We start from the raw sequence: 17444 nt of genomic DNA on the forward strand, positions 1-17444 counted from the left end.
TTTGGAACAGATATATAGAGTAATATATTGATAGATCTATTGAGTATCAGTGGTCCAGAGGAAACAATATAATGCATATATGAATGGACATCATGGTTAGGCATGGAAATTCCCTTTATGTCTCAAATGGCAGATTCATGTACCAGATTTCCAAATCTTTGGATTGGTATTAGGTCTGACTCCTTCCTTCCTTCCTTCCTTCCTTCCTTCCTTCCTTCCTTCCTTCCTTCCTTCCTTCCTTCCTGAGAGATAATAATAAGCTTTGATTTAGTCCCAGTAGGCTTCCTCTGCTAAGAGAACATTCTTGACCTCATTTTTATGATAGTTGCTGATCATTCCCATCCTTTCTTCCCAGCATGTAGCAGTGAGCTCAGGCAGTGGAATGGCTGACTTCGAGAGACTGGAAAATATCATAGAGGCCATTCCCCTTATCAAATACATTTGTCTCGATGTCGCAAATGGTTATTCGGAACATTTTGTGGAATTTGTGAAAGCTGTCCATGCCCGATTCCCAAAGCACACCATTATGGTAGGTATGATGAGAGAATTCAAGGTTTTATAGATGGAGTAGTTTGCATGTTGCTGACAAGGGTGTTTTCATGCCATGCACATTCTGAAATTCATGGTTTTGCTAGTAATATTATAATACTATTGATAATTGTTGTTATTATTACTATTTTTTTTATCTTAAATGCTTAAATTATCATAAATAGAGGTCCTCAAGATTGAGGAGAGATAACTTATTGTGTGCAAAATTTTCATATGATTTTTTTATTTATTGTGTCAGGGGCAGACCAAACAGTTGCATTGCATTTTTTAAACAAACAAACAAACAAAACACAAAGTTTGCAAGCTTGGTAGTTGATTAAATGTCCTTTGACCAGTATCTGGCCACTTGGAGTGCCTCTGGTGTTGCTGCAAGAAAGTCCTCCATTGTGCATGTGGCAGGGCTCAGTTGCATTGTAGCAGGTGGTCTGTGGTTTCGCTTCTCCACACTCGCATGTCGTGGATTCAGCTTTGTAGCCCCATTTCTTAAGATTGGCTCTGCATCTCGTGGTGCCAGAGCGCAGTCTGTTCAGCGCCTTCCAAGTCGCCCAGTTTTCTGTGTGCCCAGGGGGGAATCTCTCATTTGGTATCAGCCATTGATATAGGTTCTGGGTTTGAGCCTGCCACTTTTGGAATCTTGCTTGCTGAGGTGTTCCAGCAAGTGTCTCTGTAGATCTTAGAAAACTATTTCTTGATTTAAATCGTTGATGTGCTGGCTGATATCCAAACAAGGGATGAACTGGAGATGTCACTGCCTTGGTCCTTTCACTATTGGTTGCTACTTCCCGGCGGACGTCAGGTGGTGCAATACCTGCTAAACAGTGTAATTTCCCCAGTGGTGTAGGCCGCAGACACCCCATAATAATGCGGCATGTTTCATTAAGAGCCACATGATGATTTGCATAGAAAAGATTGTTTACTGTATAGGAAATAGCACTTTCTGCACAAAATATTTTTCCTACATTTACAAACACTGTTTTCTCTGGGTTCCTGTGAGTTTTCCGGGCTGTATTGCCAGGCAGGAAACAATCAGGGCTAGCTAACACCTCCCAACAAAGAATTTCCCCAGACAGGAAGTAGCCAGACTTAGAAGCTGCAAGGCCATTCAGCACTAATCAAGGTTGCCAATTGCAACATTCACACTTGCCTCAAACAGACAAGAGTTCTTTCCCCCACTCTGGACATTACACAGATATATAAACCCCACTTACCTAGTTTTCAACAGACATTCCAATCTCTGAGGATGCCTGCCATAGATGTGGGCGAAACGTCAGGGGAGAATTCTTCTGGAATATGGGCATACAGCCTGGAAAACTCATAGCAACCGTGATTCCAGCCATGAAAGGGTTTGATAACACACTGTTTTATCTGCACATAAGGCTTGTGCAAATTTTGTGCAAAATAAGTCTTGAAATATGAAGTTTTAAGAACTCTGTGGTTTTCAAAGACTTTCTCACAGTGGGAACAAAATTGTTGAAATTACTCATTGCTTCCTTCAGAAATAAAATTTAGAGAATTACCTCCCTGCTGATTGTTGTCGGTGAGTGTAGGCAGCAACGCTCTAGTGTTCCTGACTCTGCAAAGCAGCTTTCTAAACTATTGAAATTGCTTATTCTTTAGACATATATTTTATTGAACTGCAAAGCAGTGATAAAATGGAGGCTCTGAAAATAGTCTTGAAGTTTTGCAAGAGAAGCTATTGAAAGGGAAGTACTACATTAGACTTGGAGAGTTTTTGGTTTTCTTTCTCCTTTGTTTTTGATGGGAAACACTTTTTGCTTTAAAACTTTAAAAATTTCAAGGGTTTTTTTCCCCCAGTGGGATTTATGAAGAAATTTGGAAATTCAGAAATAAAGTAAATGAAATTATCTGCTCTTTTTTATTTCCAATATGGAGTCTGGAAAAAAGTGACAACTGTATTTCATAATTATAAATATGGCTGAACAAATAACACAGGGGCCACCTCCTAAACTCAGTAGTCAAAAACATTTGCCTGAATGGGTACATCTGTCGAAAGGTTGCAGGTTTGAATCCGGAGAGCGGCATAAGCTTCCGCTGTCAGCCCCAGCTTCTGTCAACCTAGCAGTTCGAAAACATGCAAATGTGAGTAGATCAATAGCGGGAAGGTAACAGCGCTCCATGTAGTCATGCTGGCCACATGACCTTGGAGATGTCTACGGACAACGCCGGCTCTTCGGCTTAGAAATGGAGATGAGCACCAACCCTCAGAGTCGGACACGACTGGACTTAATGTCAGGGGAAAACCTTTACCTTTACCTTAGTGCTAAGAACCCGTTTTGGATTTTGCCAAGGTGGAAAGGGATGTTCTGATGGGTGGTCCTTAGCAACAAGTTGTCATCCCTGTTTACAGAAGTGCATAATAACTCCTTCCCTTTGCAAATTTCTTTTAAAAAAATCATTAATGGCAGATATAAAAATTGTAGAACAGAGAACAGGCATTTTCCTTTGATGGTTTGTTCCAATTATAATATTGCACTTAGCAGAGAGCTGTCATCCCTGTTTATAGAATCGCATGATTACTCCTTCCTATGGAAAGAAATGGTTTAAAAACAGCATCCCTGTCACAAGGATCCAATGGGTTTTGATGCAGAACTATTTCATCCCATGGAAAGCAATGGTTGAAGACAGCATCCCTGTCTCAAGTGCTCAATGGGTTTAAATACAGAACTATTGCATCCCATGGAAAGGGATTCTGGCAGATTTATTTGCATGAAGAAAAAAATCCCGGGGTGGAGTCGTATTACTTATGTGTGATGAGGAAGACAGTGGGCGCCTATGGGGAAGTGCTGAAAGTCTAATGAGAGGAATAAAAATGACCAAGAGAGGACTGAAAGGTATGATCAGCTCCCCATTCTTTTCTTAACTTAACTTAACAGTGCCTCTCAATACTGCCATCTGACAAGGTCCTCAGTGAGATAGTCATTGAAAAACTACAGCAAAATGTCCTGCAGGATGTCCTGCGAAAATTGATTTGTTTGCAGTTTAATAAACTTTTTCCATGTTTTTCTTATATAACCAATTTGGAAATTATATTTATAACCCAGGAACAAAAACCATGTTACATAGTGTAACCCAAGAGCTATATCAGAGTGAAGAAAGGAAAAATACCACTGTCCCTTTAAATATTTCCAGATATTTGGTCAGAGGTGGAGATGGGCTGGAGAAAAGTGTTATTAAGATGTTGACAGCCAAGCATTATTCATTATTTTAAAAGGCTTAAATGTACCACTTAAAAGGAAGAGGAAAGGAAAGGAGCCACAGGCGTCAGTTTGGAACATGCTCCTGATCTGCATCAGGACTGTGTGCCATTTTCATGGAAAACATTATGCCAATTTGACTTTGTATTTGTCCTCAAACGTGTTTGCAGTAAGCAAAACACTCCGGCTTGTCAGCACGTTCGATATCAGGCACAATGTTGATGCTTTTCCTTCCTCATAAAATAAGGCATCTTGAGTGTGCTTGTTTCTTAAAAAGCAACATTGGGATTTAGAATTGGTTGTTTAATCTATATAAATAAAATGTAATGTTTGTTTGTGGGATTAACATAACTCAAAAACCACTGAATGAATCGACATCAAATTTGGACACAATACACCTATCAAGCCAACACGTGAGCATCACTCATAAAAACACTGAAAAACACAGTGGAAGAGACTTTAAAAGCCAAAAAACAAAAAATAATTACTACACATGCACAAAATTACAAATGTATACACATATACACAAATATATATGTATACACAAAACACATATACACAGGCTGGGTGACAGCAATGCGTGGCAGGGGACAGCTAATATAAATATCAAACATCAGCTGTTAATTTGTGCTTAACACGTGATTCACACAAATGACCTTCTTACACGAGCAGAGTCACGTAGGAACTCCAAATTCCCATAAATCACAGCTCTTTTTCATTATTTTTTTGCTCTAAAAAATTAAAATGTGTGTGTTCTTTCCACTTTTTCTTGCTCTACAAAATTACTCCCATCAGTAAATTTAATATATTTTGGATAGTCACCAGGCGAAAATGGACCTTTGTTCTGCAGCAACAAGAACAACCTGTTTGATCAGCTTCCTCCAGCTTTGCACCCTTAGACATTATGTTTGTATTTTTCCATCTGAGTTATCTTACTTACACAAAACAATGAGTGTGAGTTCAACCAACTGGTCTGCTTGAATTTCTTCCTACTGCCCTCTGTTTGAACATCTATATATAAATGTGAAGAGACTTAATTTATCTATTACTGGTGTTTCACACTGGCAATGAAGGTCCACATAGTTAAAGCAGTGGTATTCCCTGTAGTAACCTACGGATGAAAGAGCTAGACCATAAAGCTGAGCATCCTAGTCTCCAGGGCAACAGAAAACAAGCTTGCTCTCTCCTCCCTATGACTCATGGCCATCATGTCTCATCTGAACCTTCTCTTCTGCAGGTGAAACATGCCCAGCTCTTTAAGCCACTCCTCGTAGGACTTGTTCTCCAGACCCTTGATCATTTTACTCACCTTCCTCTAGACACATTCCAGCTTTACAACATCTCCCTTAAATTGCGGTGCCCAGAATTGGACACAATATTCCAGGAGTTGCATGTAATATTTTTAACATTTAAGAAACTAATGTGAGTTATTTCTTTGATTTTGGCAATAGGTTCTATTAGTGCACACAGTTGAGAGCAATGCATCATATATGGATTAAATATGCAAAATACATTAATTACTCAGACTATTGTTCACAGCTATTATCATTTACGTGACCACATCTCTCCCTATGAACCTGGCGTGGACCTTAAGACCAGCTAGGGAGGCCCTCCTCTGGATCCCATCTCCTCACAAGCGAGATTGGTGGAGACGAGCGAGAGGGCCTTCTCAGTTGTGGCTCCCTGACTCTGGAATGCCCTCCCCAAGAAAATATGACAAGTACTTACTATTTTAACATTCAGGAAGAGATTTAAAACCTATTTAAGCAAGCTTTTCATAATGACTTGCCCTTGGTCGGCCCCTCTTCCTTTTGCCTTCCACTTTCCCCAGCATAATTGTCTTCTCTAGGCTTTCCTGTCTCCTCATGATGTGGCCAAAGTACTTCAACTTTGTCTCTAGTATCTTTCCCTCCAGTGAGCAGCCGGGCTTTATTTCCTGGAGGATGGACTGGTTGGATCTTCTCGCAGTCCAAGGCACTCTCAGAACTTTCCTCCAACACCACAGCTCAAAAGCATCGATCTTCCTTCGCTCAGCCTTCCCTAAGGTCCAGCTCTCACATCCGTAGGTTACTACAGGGAATACCATGGCTTTGACTAGGCGGATCTTTGTTGCCAGTCTGATGTCTCTACTCTTTACTATTTTATCGAGATTGGACATTGCTCTCCTCCCAAGAAGTAAGCGTCTTCTGATTTCCTGGCCACAGTCTGCATCTGCAGTAATCTTTGCACCTAGAAATACAAATACAAAGTCTGTTTTTATTAGTTTGTAATTTTAATTTTATGCAGTGATAATTGTTTACTGTTGTTTGTTTATTGTTTATATTACTTTCTGTATCTGTGAATTGTTGTAAGCTACCCTGAGTATCTTTGGGGAGAGAGGGTGGTGTATAAATAAAGATTATTATTATTATTATTATTATTATTATTATATTGACACAAAAACACAGTATGTCACAGCAAATGAGATCTATATGCTGGATTTCGTATCACAAAATCACAAGTTGAACACTTTCCAAGCATCTAGGATTGTGTGATGTATTTTTGAATGATACGCGCAGATCCAAGTAAGGTGGCCTTTTTCAGTTGACAGATCATGATTTTGTCAATGTTTATTGTTTCCAAATGCCGGCTGAGATCTTTTGACACGGCACCCAGTGTGCCCATTACCACTGGGACCACCTGTACTGGGTGCCACCTTGTCGTGGTGGGGGCTTAACTGCTCCAAGGATACTGAGAACTGTAGTGTAAACACCAGCAGGTTCAACCAAGTCAGAGAGGTCTCAGTTGAGGAGTAGAATTAAGAGCACCTAACCCATTGGCACTATGGAGAAACAAACCAAATTGAAGTCTATACTGGCTCGATCAATGCCCAGGATAAAAAGGACCTCGGTGGATACTGCTGATTCTGGACATCCATCGACAAGTGGGATACAAAATCAAAATACAAATGAACAATCACAGAAGCGGCAGAAATGTACAATGCCAGAAAACCACATTATTATTATTATTATTATTATTATTATTATTATTATTATTACAACTATTATTCCATTTATTTCTCCTTTGTGATATTCTTTCCAAGGCAGGTAATGTGGTGACAGGAGAAATGGTGGAAGAACTTCTTCTGGCTGGAGCAGACATTATCAAAGTAGGAATTGGGCCTGGTAAGCTGTTCTGGAGCGCATCCACCCTTATTTCTAAATGTATGTGCTTTTTAATGTAGGTATTTGTTGTGATGCATGCACTCACAAATCCTCTAATCATATTAGGTTCCTAGTGAACCTGGAGACTCAGTAAAGAGAGCCAATGTGATCTAATAGTGGAGACAAGGTTTGAAATCTTCACTTAGTCATGGAAACCCACTGGGTGACCTTAGACACATCACACTCTCTCAGCCTCAGAGGAAGGCAAAGGCAAACTGCCTCTGAACAAATGCCAAGAAAACCCTGTGACAGGCCCATCTTAGGGTCATCATAAGTAAAACAACAACAGCAACACAGGCCTGGAGAATAAGCAGGGAAAACCAATAAGTAAGTATCATATATCATGCTGCTGCTGCTGCTGCAGTCTGACATCATATGCTATAATCACATTGCTGCTTTTTCCATTCAGATCTGAGAAACAGATTTGTGTAGTAAGCAAAAAGAAGGAAGACACATTAGAAGAATGAGAGTTATTAGTAGAAGCTCTTGCAAAATTAAGTGATAGTGTGATCAAGGTCTCAACTACTCTCAGAAACAAAAACTCTTTCACTCCCCCGTGTCCTTTCCATTTTTAGGCTGAAGGTTGCAGGCCGATACATATGATTCCATACTGACTAGAGAGCCCACTGTGGCAAACTGGAATAACTCTGATCTCTTCTGGTTACTTAGAAACGTATTCAGCTAAGCAGAAAAACAAGCCTGAAGCCACGGTGCATTTTAGGTGGATATACGCTCAATATTTCCAATATATTAAAATTATAATTAAGAGATTAAGTTGGCTGGAGGATTGGATGCTTGTTCACTCTTGCTTTTCTTTGTGAATAAGTACTCTCTACCCTTTCATTGCTGACTGTGTAACTCATTTTGTTAATAGGGATGTTAAGTGCAGTTAATACTTAGCAGGTGCCTTTGCAACCTGGATTTTAAATGTTCCTGAGAGAAGGTACCAATTAGTATTAGCCACAGATAGTGCTGGAAGAAAGGCAGGATATAAAGGACATACATGCCTACATAGGTAAAGGTAAAGGTTGCCCCTGACATTAAGTCCAGCCGTGTCCGACTCTGGGGTGTGGTGCTCATCTCCATTTCTAAGCTGAAGAGCCGGCATTGTCCATAGACATCTCCAAGGTCAACAAACTGAACAGCTCAGCGCTTTAACCCACTGCGCCACCAGGGGCTCCACATGCCTACATACAACATAATAAATTACATGATATATGCATAACATATTAAAAATGTTATGTCCTACCATAGTAAAGAGAGGCAGAGTGATTTTGTACAAGGTAATAGAACTCTCAGTCTCGTCTGGCTTCCTTCCGGAAACTTATGAAGATACAAGTCCAACTTATGGCTATTTTTGGATTATTGCAGAGGTCTCCATTCTCTGCCAAGCTCATGTGGTGGCCCAAGTTCCCTGTCAAAAAGCTTTGCTGCAGTCCTTACCTCCAGTATGGACACTTATTGACCAATGGATGGCAGCGGGGGGGGGGGGGGGATCCAGCTGTCTTCCTATAGTTCAGTGGTTCTCAACCTGGGGTCCCCAGATGTTTTTGGCCTACATCTCCCAGAAATCCTAGCCAGTTTACCAGCTGTTAGGATTTCTGGGAATTGAAGGCCAAAAGCATCTGGGGACCCCAGGTTGAGAACCACTGCATAAGTTAGAAGCACAGCAAGGATGTCATACTTTGGGACCACTGGAAGCCCCCTGTGATGTGCCTTAGCAGTGTGTCCACCTACAGCAGAGGTAGGGAACGTTTGGCCCAGGGATCACATGCAGCCCCTAATAATTATTTATTTATTTATTTATTTATTTATTTATTTGACTAGTCAGGTCACCATTTCAAAATGCAACACGAATAAAATACAAGGCAAAAAGGAGGGGACAGCAGCTGACCTTCTATTTTCATGCAACCCCCAAGATCATTTGGTCTGGCCCTTTCCCTTCCACCAAATACTAACTAACTACTTGTCTCAGAGCTGGTGCCTTTAACAATCTGCGCAAAAATTGAATCTCAGGTGAAGATTAAGGAAATCGTAGTACACATAAAAGACCTCAGGAGTTCATAGAATCATGGAATCTATGTTGGAAAAGACCTCATGGGCCATCCAGTCCAACCACCCACCAAGTAGCAGGAAAATAGCATTCAAAGCATCCCCGACAGATGGCCATCCAGCCTTTGTTTAAAAGCCTCCAAAGAAGGAGCCTCCACCACACTCTGGGGCAGAGAGTTCCACTGCTGAACAGCTCTCACAGTTAGGAAGTTCTTCCTAATGTTCATGTGGAATCTCCTTTACTGTAGTTTGAAGCCATTGTTCCGTATCTTGGTCTCCAGAGTGGCAGAAAACAAGCTTGCTCCCTCCTCCCTATGACTTCCCCTCACATATTAAAACATATCTATCATGTCTCCTCTCAGCCTTCTCTTCTGCAGGCTAAACATGCCCAGCTCTTTAAGCCGTTCCTCATTGGGCTTGTTCTCCAGACCCTTGATCATTTTAGTTGCCCTCCTCTGGGCACACTCCAGCTTGTCAACATCTCCCTTAAATTGCGATGCCCAGAATTGGACACAATATTCCAGGTGTGGTATTGATGATACAAACATTGGATATGTTCCAAATCTAAGAATACAGGATTAGAACAGCAACTAAAGCAAAATAATTTGCACCCAAGACCAGCAAGTCATGGTTGTTGTGGATGAAGGAGTATCTTTGATGGTCTCCCTGTCTAGAGACGAGGGTTCAGCTGTCTGGTGTGTATGTCTGCTGAGGCAGGTTACATGGGGAAACGTGGGGCCAGAGGTTTTTTAAGTACTGGCTGACCTCCTCTAGCCCTTTTTAAGCTCTTTTCAAGCTGAGTCAAGGGCATTGCTGCATCACATAAGATCAGTGGCTGTGATTTGTGCAGATCCTTTTTGGCTGCTTTATTGTGGTTGCAAAGTTGATACGGGGGTAAAAGTGGAGTGTTGAATTGGGAGGCAAGTTGCTATTTTTGAACTAGGTCTTTTCCCCCGCTTGCTACTTCTTCCTCCCTTTTCCTAGTGACAATAGGATGCTTTTGCTTCTCAGGCATTTATCCTACAATTTGGGCTTTTTCTGCCCATGGTGTTTTCAGGATGAATTTCCCAGCAGGGCATAATGCAGAGCTGGGGAACATCTGGCCCACAGGCTGTATAAGGTCCATGAAATCATTTGGTCTAGTCTGGGGTGAGGAAGGGCATCTACCCCAGTCTGCTGACTTAACCCAGCTCCTGTTGCTTCTAGCCACAACACTGGCTCTTCTGTGGGCCAAGTGATGCTTACTATTCAGACCTAAACTGCTTCTGGGTTCCTCTCCTTGTGCAACTACATTTTGCTTCTTCCACTCTTGTTTTTGCTGGCTGAGCTGAAGCAGGCAACTTGTGGCACACAATCTTTGGAACTTTAATTTGAATTTCAAAATATAATTGTATCATTTATAATAATATAATATAGCCCCTACCCTAGAAACCTAGTGTGAGGATGTAAATGAATAGATTTACATCCTCACAATAGTGTTCAGCCTCAATGTTTTTGTTTTTTGTTTTGTCATTGGAATACATCCCCCCTTTGTGGGAAAGCTTGGTACCACAACCTCCACTATAATGAGCTCTCCTCTGCAAATAATCTGTTTCTGTTTTATCTCGCCTGAGTTTTTAATCAGCTTTTAATCAGCCTTTCTTTTATCTATTACATGTAGCTCGCCCGTTGTCATTGTGATGATTGTAATTTTATATTGCTATGTTTTCATTTGTTTTATGTAATGACGTTGTTATTGTTTATTATTTGCGTTTTCGGTTTTATTTTATGTAATTATTGTTTGGGCTTGGCCTCATGTAAGCCGCTCCAAGTCCCCATTGGGGAGATGGTGGCGGGTACAAATAAAGTTTATTATTATAATAATATATAAGGGCCCCCTGGTGGCACAGCTGGTAAAACTGCTGAGCTGCTGAACTTGTTGATGGTTTGAATCTGGGGAGTGGGATGAGCTCCTGCTGTTAGGCCCAGCTTCCGCCAACATAGCAATTTGAAAGCATGCAAATGTAAGTAGATCTTTAGGTACTGCTCCGGTGGGAAAGTAATGGCACTCCATGCAGTCATGCCGGCCACATGACCTTGGAGGTGTCTACAGACAACGCCGGCTCTTTGGCATAGAATGGAGATGAGCACCACCCCCCAGAGTTGGATACAACTAGACTTAATGTCAGGGGAAACCTTTATTTTTTACTTTTATCATTGTTTATTTATAATGTATAAATGAATGATGGTATGGTATGCGAATGATGTTATATATGTTATATATGTCCAAATGGCCCTTGACAGAAAAAATGATTCCCCACCCCTGACTTACTGGAACATAGTTTGACCCTCCTATCCAACTCCTCTCTCCATCAGCCAGTAATTGTTCTGGGATTGTGCAGCAAATAAAATATGGGTTTGGTGGAAGTGATTAGGAAACACTCATTTCGGAAAAGTAGTGAATGTGGAAATGATCTTGGAAGCTGCAAAAATGCTAACAGTTTTAATAATATCTGAATGTCTTAATTCATAAGAAGTAATGGCTCCATTTTATTCCACACTTGTCAGACATCATACTGAAAATTGTACCCAATGCTTCACATTGCCTTTTAAGAATGATGTAGATAAATTAAGAATGGTATACCAGTAGTTAAAGGTGGGCCTAATAAAGGTGTCATCACAATATGTACTTTGAATGTTTTATTATTGTCAACATAACTATCCTTGCGTCTTACTTAGTGTCTTTGTTTCTTTGCCTGTTTTCAACACCTAGGATCTGTGTGTACTACTCGGATAAAAACTGGAGTGGGTTATCCACAGTTGAGTGCGGTGATTGAATGTGCAGACTCTGCCCACGGACTGAATGGGCATATTATCTCAGTAAGTAGGATCTGTGTCAAATTGCTTAACTCAGTTGGGGGAACAGAAACACAATGCTAACAAGTAGAAGGCAGGGGTAACTTTTCAGAAATTGAGCCTGCAGTTTAAAAGACTGCAGGAGATTTTGTAAGGTCTGAATCAGGAATTTCCACCAGATAGTAGTTCCTTGACTTGTGCCTGGCAAAAGTCTTCAGCAGAGTAGACAAAATATGCTCCTCTACTGCTGTTTCCTTAGCCCTCGTGCTGATTTGTTTGTTTGTTTGCAGAATTTATATTTTGTCCTCACCCCACAGGGGACTCAGGGCGGATTACAATGTACATATGCATGGTAAACATTCAATGCCATAGAGTCACAACATATATAGACAGACACTCAGTGGCTATTTAACATTCCAGCTTCTGGCCACCAGGGGAGCTGTCGCTTCCTCATTCTTTGCATACTTCCTGGAGATTTTTATGGCCTCGTAAATCAGTTAAATTAGCCTCCCCACATAAGTGGTGCCTAATTTTCCTACTTGACAGATGCAACTGTCTTTCAGGCTGAAAAGGTCGACAACAAGCTACACAATTTTGGTCAGGAAGCTCACTCTGACCCAGGCTGGCTTCGAACTCATGACCTTTTGATCAGTAGTGATCTTACTGCAGCTGACTCCCAGCCAGCTGCGCCACAGTCCTGGTGTTTTTTGAAGCTCCCTGACAAAGGATTAATTTGACATATATGGAAGCCTCCAGAAGTGAAACTTCACATTTGAAATAAATCACCCATCCTGTATCAGAAACTAGAACTGATGTGGTTTATCCAATGCAATTTTCTGAATCAGCACCCCAAATAACCAAACCGAATCTAAAGTTGACCAAAATCTGATTCGTAACTCTTTTGGTACTAATGTTGGAGAGTGGTACCTGGTCAAAATGGTCCCTGGTCAAAAAAAGGTTGGGAACCACTGATCTAAACTATCATGGATCATGTAATGTTGACATCCAATAACTCATCCCCTTTTTATGCCAAGATCATCACCAGAATGGTCTTCAATATATTACAATAGTCAAGCTTGAACTCCATGGACAGTAACATGGTTTCCATCATCCATAAGAATTTCATCTTCTTCATGAGTAAATCCATTCACCCAGGAACCAGTTTTGTGGGGTTGTACCTTATGTTAAGCCAAAGAAACAGAACAGGGAGACTGCTGGTATACTCCCTGCCCTGCTTCCCAGCGGTCTAATTGTATAAGCTGGTGGAGCTGGTTTCACAATTTGTGTTGGAAAATCCTAGGGGGATTTCAATATACACACTGAGGCTGTCTTGATGCGGCCAGTTTAGGACTTCATAACATTTTTTCGTGTCAGGAGCGACAAGAGAATTGGCAGTCTGCAGGGACATTGTCCAGGGGACGCCCAGATGTTTGGATGTTTTACCATCCTTGTGGGAGGCTTCTCTCATGTCACCGCATGGGGAACTGGATCATCCATGCTCTCCCCGGATTCGAACCTCTGACCTATCGATCTTCAGTCCTGCTGGCACAAGGGTTTAACCATTGCGCCACCGGGTGCTCCACTTCATGGCTACCATGACAACTATGGAGCTGTCTCAGCCCCTTGGTTGGTCCAACGCAGGAAGCAGAGCATACCCAAGATTTGTTTTTTGCCCTCAAATGGAGAACAATCTGATTTTAGAGGGGATTTCAATAACCTCGTTGTCAGGGCAGATCATTTCCTTGTGAACTTATTTGGTAGTGGCAGATCCTCCTTACCCTTGGAGATTTAGGGAATCTGACAGATTCCTGAATGCTCTGGCTGAAAGAGCAGGCATTTCTATTGAGGACTTAGTTTTACGAGAGCTGGCAAGTACTATTGATACATGCATTCCTACATTCCTAATTCCATGTTGTGATCTGTAATATATTTTGATTTACATAAGACCTGTGGGCAGTGAAGCAGGCTGGGCAACAGCTAGAGTGCATGTAGCATAGTTCCTGGAGGGAATCTGACCAGAAATCAGGAAGGTTTTTTCACAGTGTCTACTCTGCAGCAATGAGGCAGGCCAAACAAAAATCATATTACACCTCTGGGTTGCATTTTCAATCTCCTACACAGTAGGACTTTTCAGTAGGACATGATCTCTAAGGTTTCTTTTTTCAGAGGTAACCCTAAGAGGTAGCCCCTGGTGGCGCAGTGGATTAAAGTACTTAGCTGCTGAACTTGTTGACTGAAAGGTCACAGGTTCGAATCAGGAGAGCAGCATGAGCTCCCGCTGTCAGCCCCAGCTTCTGCCAACCTAGCAGTTCGAAAACATGCAAATGTGAGTAGATCAATAGATACTGCTCCGGCGGGAAGGTAACGGCGCTCCATGCAGTCATACTGGCCACATGACCTTGGAGGTGTATACGGACAACGTCGGCTCTTCGGCTTAGAAATTGAGATGAGCACCAACCCTCAGAGTTGGACACGACTGGACTTAATGTCAGGGGAAAACCTTTACCTTTAGCCTAACCCTAAGATGGACCTGCTACAGGGTTGTCTTGGCAATATCTCCTCAAAGAGGGTTTGCCTTAGCCTTCCTCTGAGGTTGAGAGAATGTGACTTGAGCAAGGTCACCGAGTGAGTATCCATGGCCAAGTGGGGATTCAAAATCCTGGTTTCCAGAGCCACAGTCCCAATAGTCAAACCACCACGCCATGCTAGCACTCTTTAACTAAATGCAAATTATAATGACAAATGCACACTCAATAGATGCTTTGACGAAGAGGCAAATATAGGGATGTGCGAAACAGCAGAAATCCATTCTTTTTTTGTTTCGAATTTCAGGTGCCTCTCGTTCTGTTTTTGTTAAGATTCTGGGAGATCAGGATGGAGGCTGTTTGGATTTGTAATTCAGGATCTGGAGTTTCCTTTTCTGTTTTGGGAAGAATCTTTCCAAAAACAGAAACGGGGGATGGGAGGTGGGGAGATGACCTGAAATTTGAAATCCTGCCATTTTGCACCCCCCTAGCGATTAACACATTCTTGTTCCATACAGATCTGTGTATATATGGAACTGCTTTTAGCATAAATGAATAAAGTTGGGTGATTACTGACTTTCCCTTTTCTCCCTCTTTTCTCTAGGATGGGGGATGTAGCTGTCCAGGAGATGTTGCCAAGGCTTTTGGTGAGTATATTGGTTAGGCAAGGAGTGCAAAAATCATTGCAGTCTTTTGTGGCATAGTTTCTGGATTCATATTAATTAATTTAACTATTCTCTTTGAAATATTACCTATTTCAATTGCCTATTCTCTTTGAAATATCTCTGATGGGTTGCTCAAATTACACTTTAGGCCAGGGGTGACAATCATGCAACCTTCCATATGTTGTGGGACATCAGCACTAGTGAAGAGTAATTCTGGGATTTACTACCTGTACACATCTGGAAGGGCTTTGCAATATCCACCCCTTTTCTAGGCTTATGTAGGATCAGTTTTATTTGGGTTTCTAACATCTAACAGTTTTTTTTTTGTGACAGGAGCAACCTGAGAAACTACAAGTTGCTTCTGGTGTGAGAGAATTGGCCGTCTGCAAGGACATTGCCCAGGGGACGCCTAGATGTTTGATATTTTACCATCCTTGTGGGAGGCCCCAAGGAAATGGTAAATTATCCTTGCCATTCAATGTTGGTGTTTTGTCTTAGGTCTGTTATAACAGGCTGTGCTTTTTATTTAATTTTAGTTTGTTAAGTTATAATTCGTGTTTATATGTTGGGTTGTATAAATTTTGTTAGTATGGATGTATTGTTGTATTTGGGCATTGAATGTTTGCATTTTATGTTTGGAATTCGCTCTGAGTCGCTTTGGAGAGATAGAGCAGAATATAAATAGTTATTATTAGTAGTATTATTATTAGTATTATTCTCTCATTTCCCCGCACGGCGAGCTAGAGCTGACAGATGGAGCTCAACCTGCTCTCACCTCTGGGCACAAGGGTTTAACCCATTGTTCCACTGAGGGCTCCCTATCTAACAGATGAATTGTGATTTTGGTGACATGTCATTTTTTGCTTTTAAATTTGGCATAATTAACTATGATGGCTCTGAAAATATAGTTTTTCATTGTAAGGTCCACAATTATTTTATATATAAATGTCCCTGCTAGTTCACAGAGACATTCCCCCAGATTTTTTGCTGGAATTCTATCAGTTATACATGCAGTTATGTAACTTTATATATACTTACCTTCAAAGCAGAGGAGCTAAGAAATCACTTTACTGAATTGTGAGGACACCAGCAAAGTGCCCCCGTGAATCCTCAGTGCCCAGTGCACATCAAGATTGATGCAGGGCAGATCAGGGCTAATGTGATGCCTGTAACAGTGGCTTTCTATTAGATATGAATATTAAGCAAATGCACAATTTCAGTTCCTGCAATACTACTTAGAAAGACGCATATTCCCAGCAGGATTTCAGCCATTATTTCTTGCTATTTTGAGCATGCACCAACAGTGAAAGATTAGCTTTATTAAAATATTAACACTATGTAACACGATTTTTTTCCTGGGTTATAAATGTCTTTTTCTGATTGGTTCTAATTGGGCAAACTAAGAATGGGCAACCTGAACAGACTTAAGAGTGGGCAGATCAAAAGACAACCTGGCAAAATGGCATTACCGAAAAGAATCCTCCACCTTGTGCGACTGTGGAGCAGAACAAACAGCTCCGCATTTTTATGCTTGTCCACAATGTCCTGCCTCAGGTACAGAGGAAGAATTGTTTAAAGCTACAGAAAATATGGTCACTGTTACTTGGTTTTGGTCAAAAAATATTTAGCTGCTTGTGCTCCTTCTATTTTTATCAGTTTTATACTTATTTAGCCAATGCTTTTGATACAAATATTATTATTATTGATTCTATCATTAAAACATGGAAAAAGTTTATTAAATTGCAAAAACTTTGTTAAAAGGTTAAAAATGGCAGTCACAAAAACAAAGTTTCTGGAGTATAATAGCTACTTTCAAATTAATTACCTCACAATTAAACAGGAATTAACACTTTCAAACCAGGAACATAATTTTTTTCAAATCTTGTTACATATTGTTACATATTTATGCCTGCATTGTAGAACCACATACACATGCGACATGCTTGAAGGAAGTAGGTTGAACAGAACGTATACATGAATGTAAACAGATAAAAGCACACTTTGAACAAATGAATCGCAAAGGAACATGGGAACATTGTTAAGATAATGTGCAGGAGAAAGCCCTTGGGGATGGTGACCCATAACTGAGGTGTGCAGCACACAAGCTGCACGCCTCTCTTAAATCCATTTATTTACGATATTTCTATCCCACCTTTTACAAGCCCGAAGGCGACTCAAGGTGGCTTACAAATTGGCAGCAATTCAATGCCATAACAATCCACAATATACAATTAAAACGTTTAAAACAGCATTATAAAATCAATATAAAATCAATACAATACAAAATCATTAAAAATATATAATAACCAATGTCTTCCTGTTAATCTCACTTTCCAGTAGCATCGTTTTGGCCATTCCATGTTTCAAACTTACATAATTCCGTGTTAGTCTATTGCACTG

The 17444-nt window shown here is 40.9% G+C and overlaps 1 protein-coding gene across 1 annotated transcript in view; it reads left to right on the plus strand.

Moving 5' to 3' along the window:
* The window catches only part of GMPR (guanosine monophosphate reductase), a 40700-nt gene that overhangs the window by 16192 nt on the left and 7064 nt on the right, over nt 1–17444 (plus strand). The window contains exons 4-7 of the mRNA XM_060774862.2: nt 356–529; nt 6847–6928; nt 11772–11878; nt 14984–15026. Coding sequence (XP_060630845.1) covers nt 356–529; nt 6847–6928; nt 11772–11878; nt 14984–15026 — 406 coding nt within the window. The remainder of the gene's footprint in view (nt 1–355; nt 530–6846; nt 6929–11771; nt 11879–14983; nt 15027–17444) is intronic.

Source organism: Anolis sagrei, chromosome 4 (assembly GCF_037176765.1).
Source record: "Anolis sagrei isolate rAnoSag1 chromosome 4, rAnoSag1.mat, whole genome shotgun sequence".
In the NCBI taxonomy this organism is placed as follows: Eukaryota; Metazoa; Chordata; class Lepidosauria; order Squamata; family Dactyloidae; genus Anolis; species Anolis sagrei.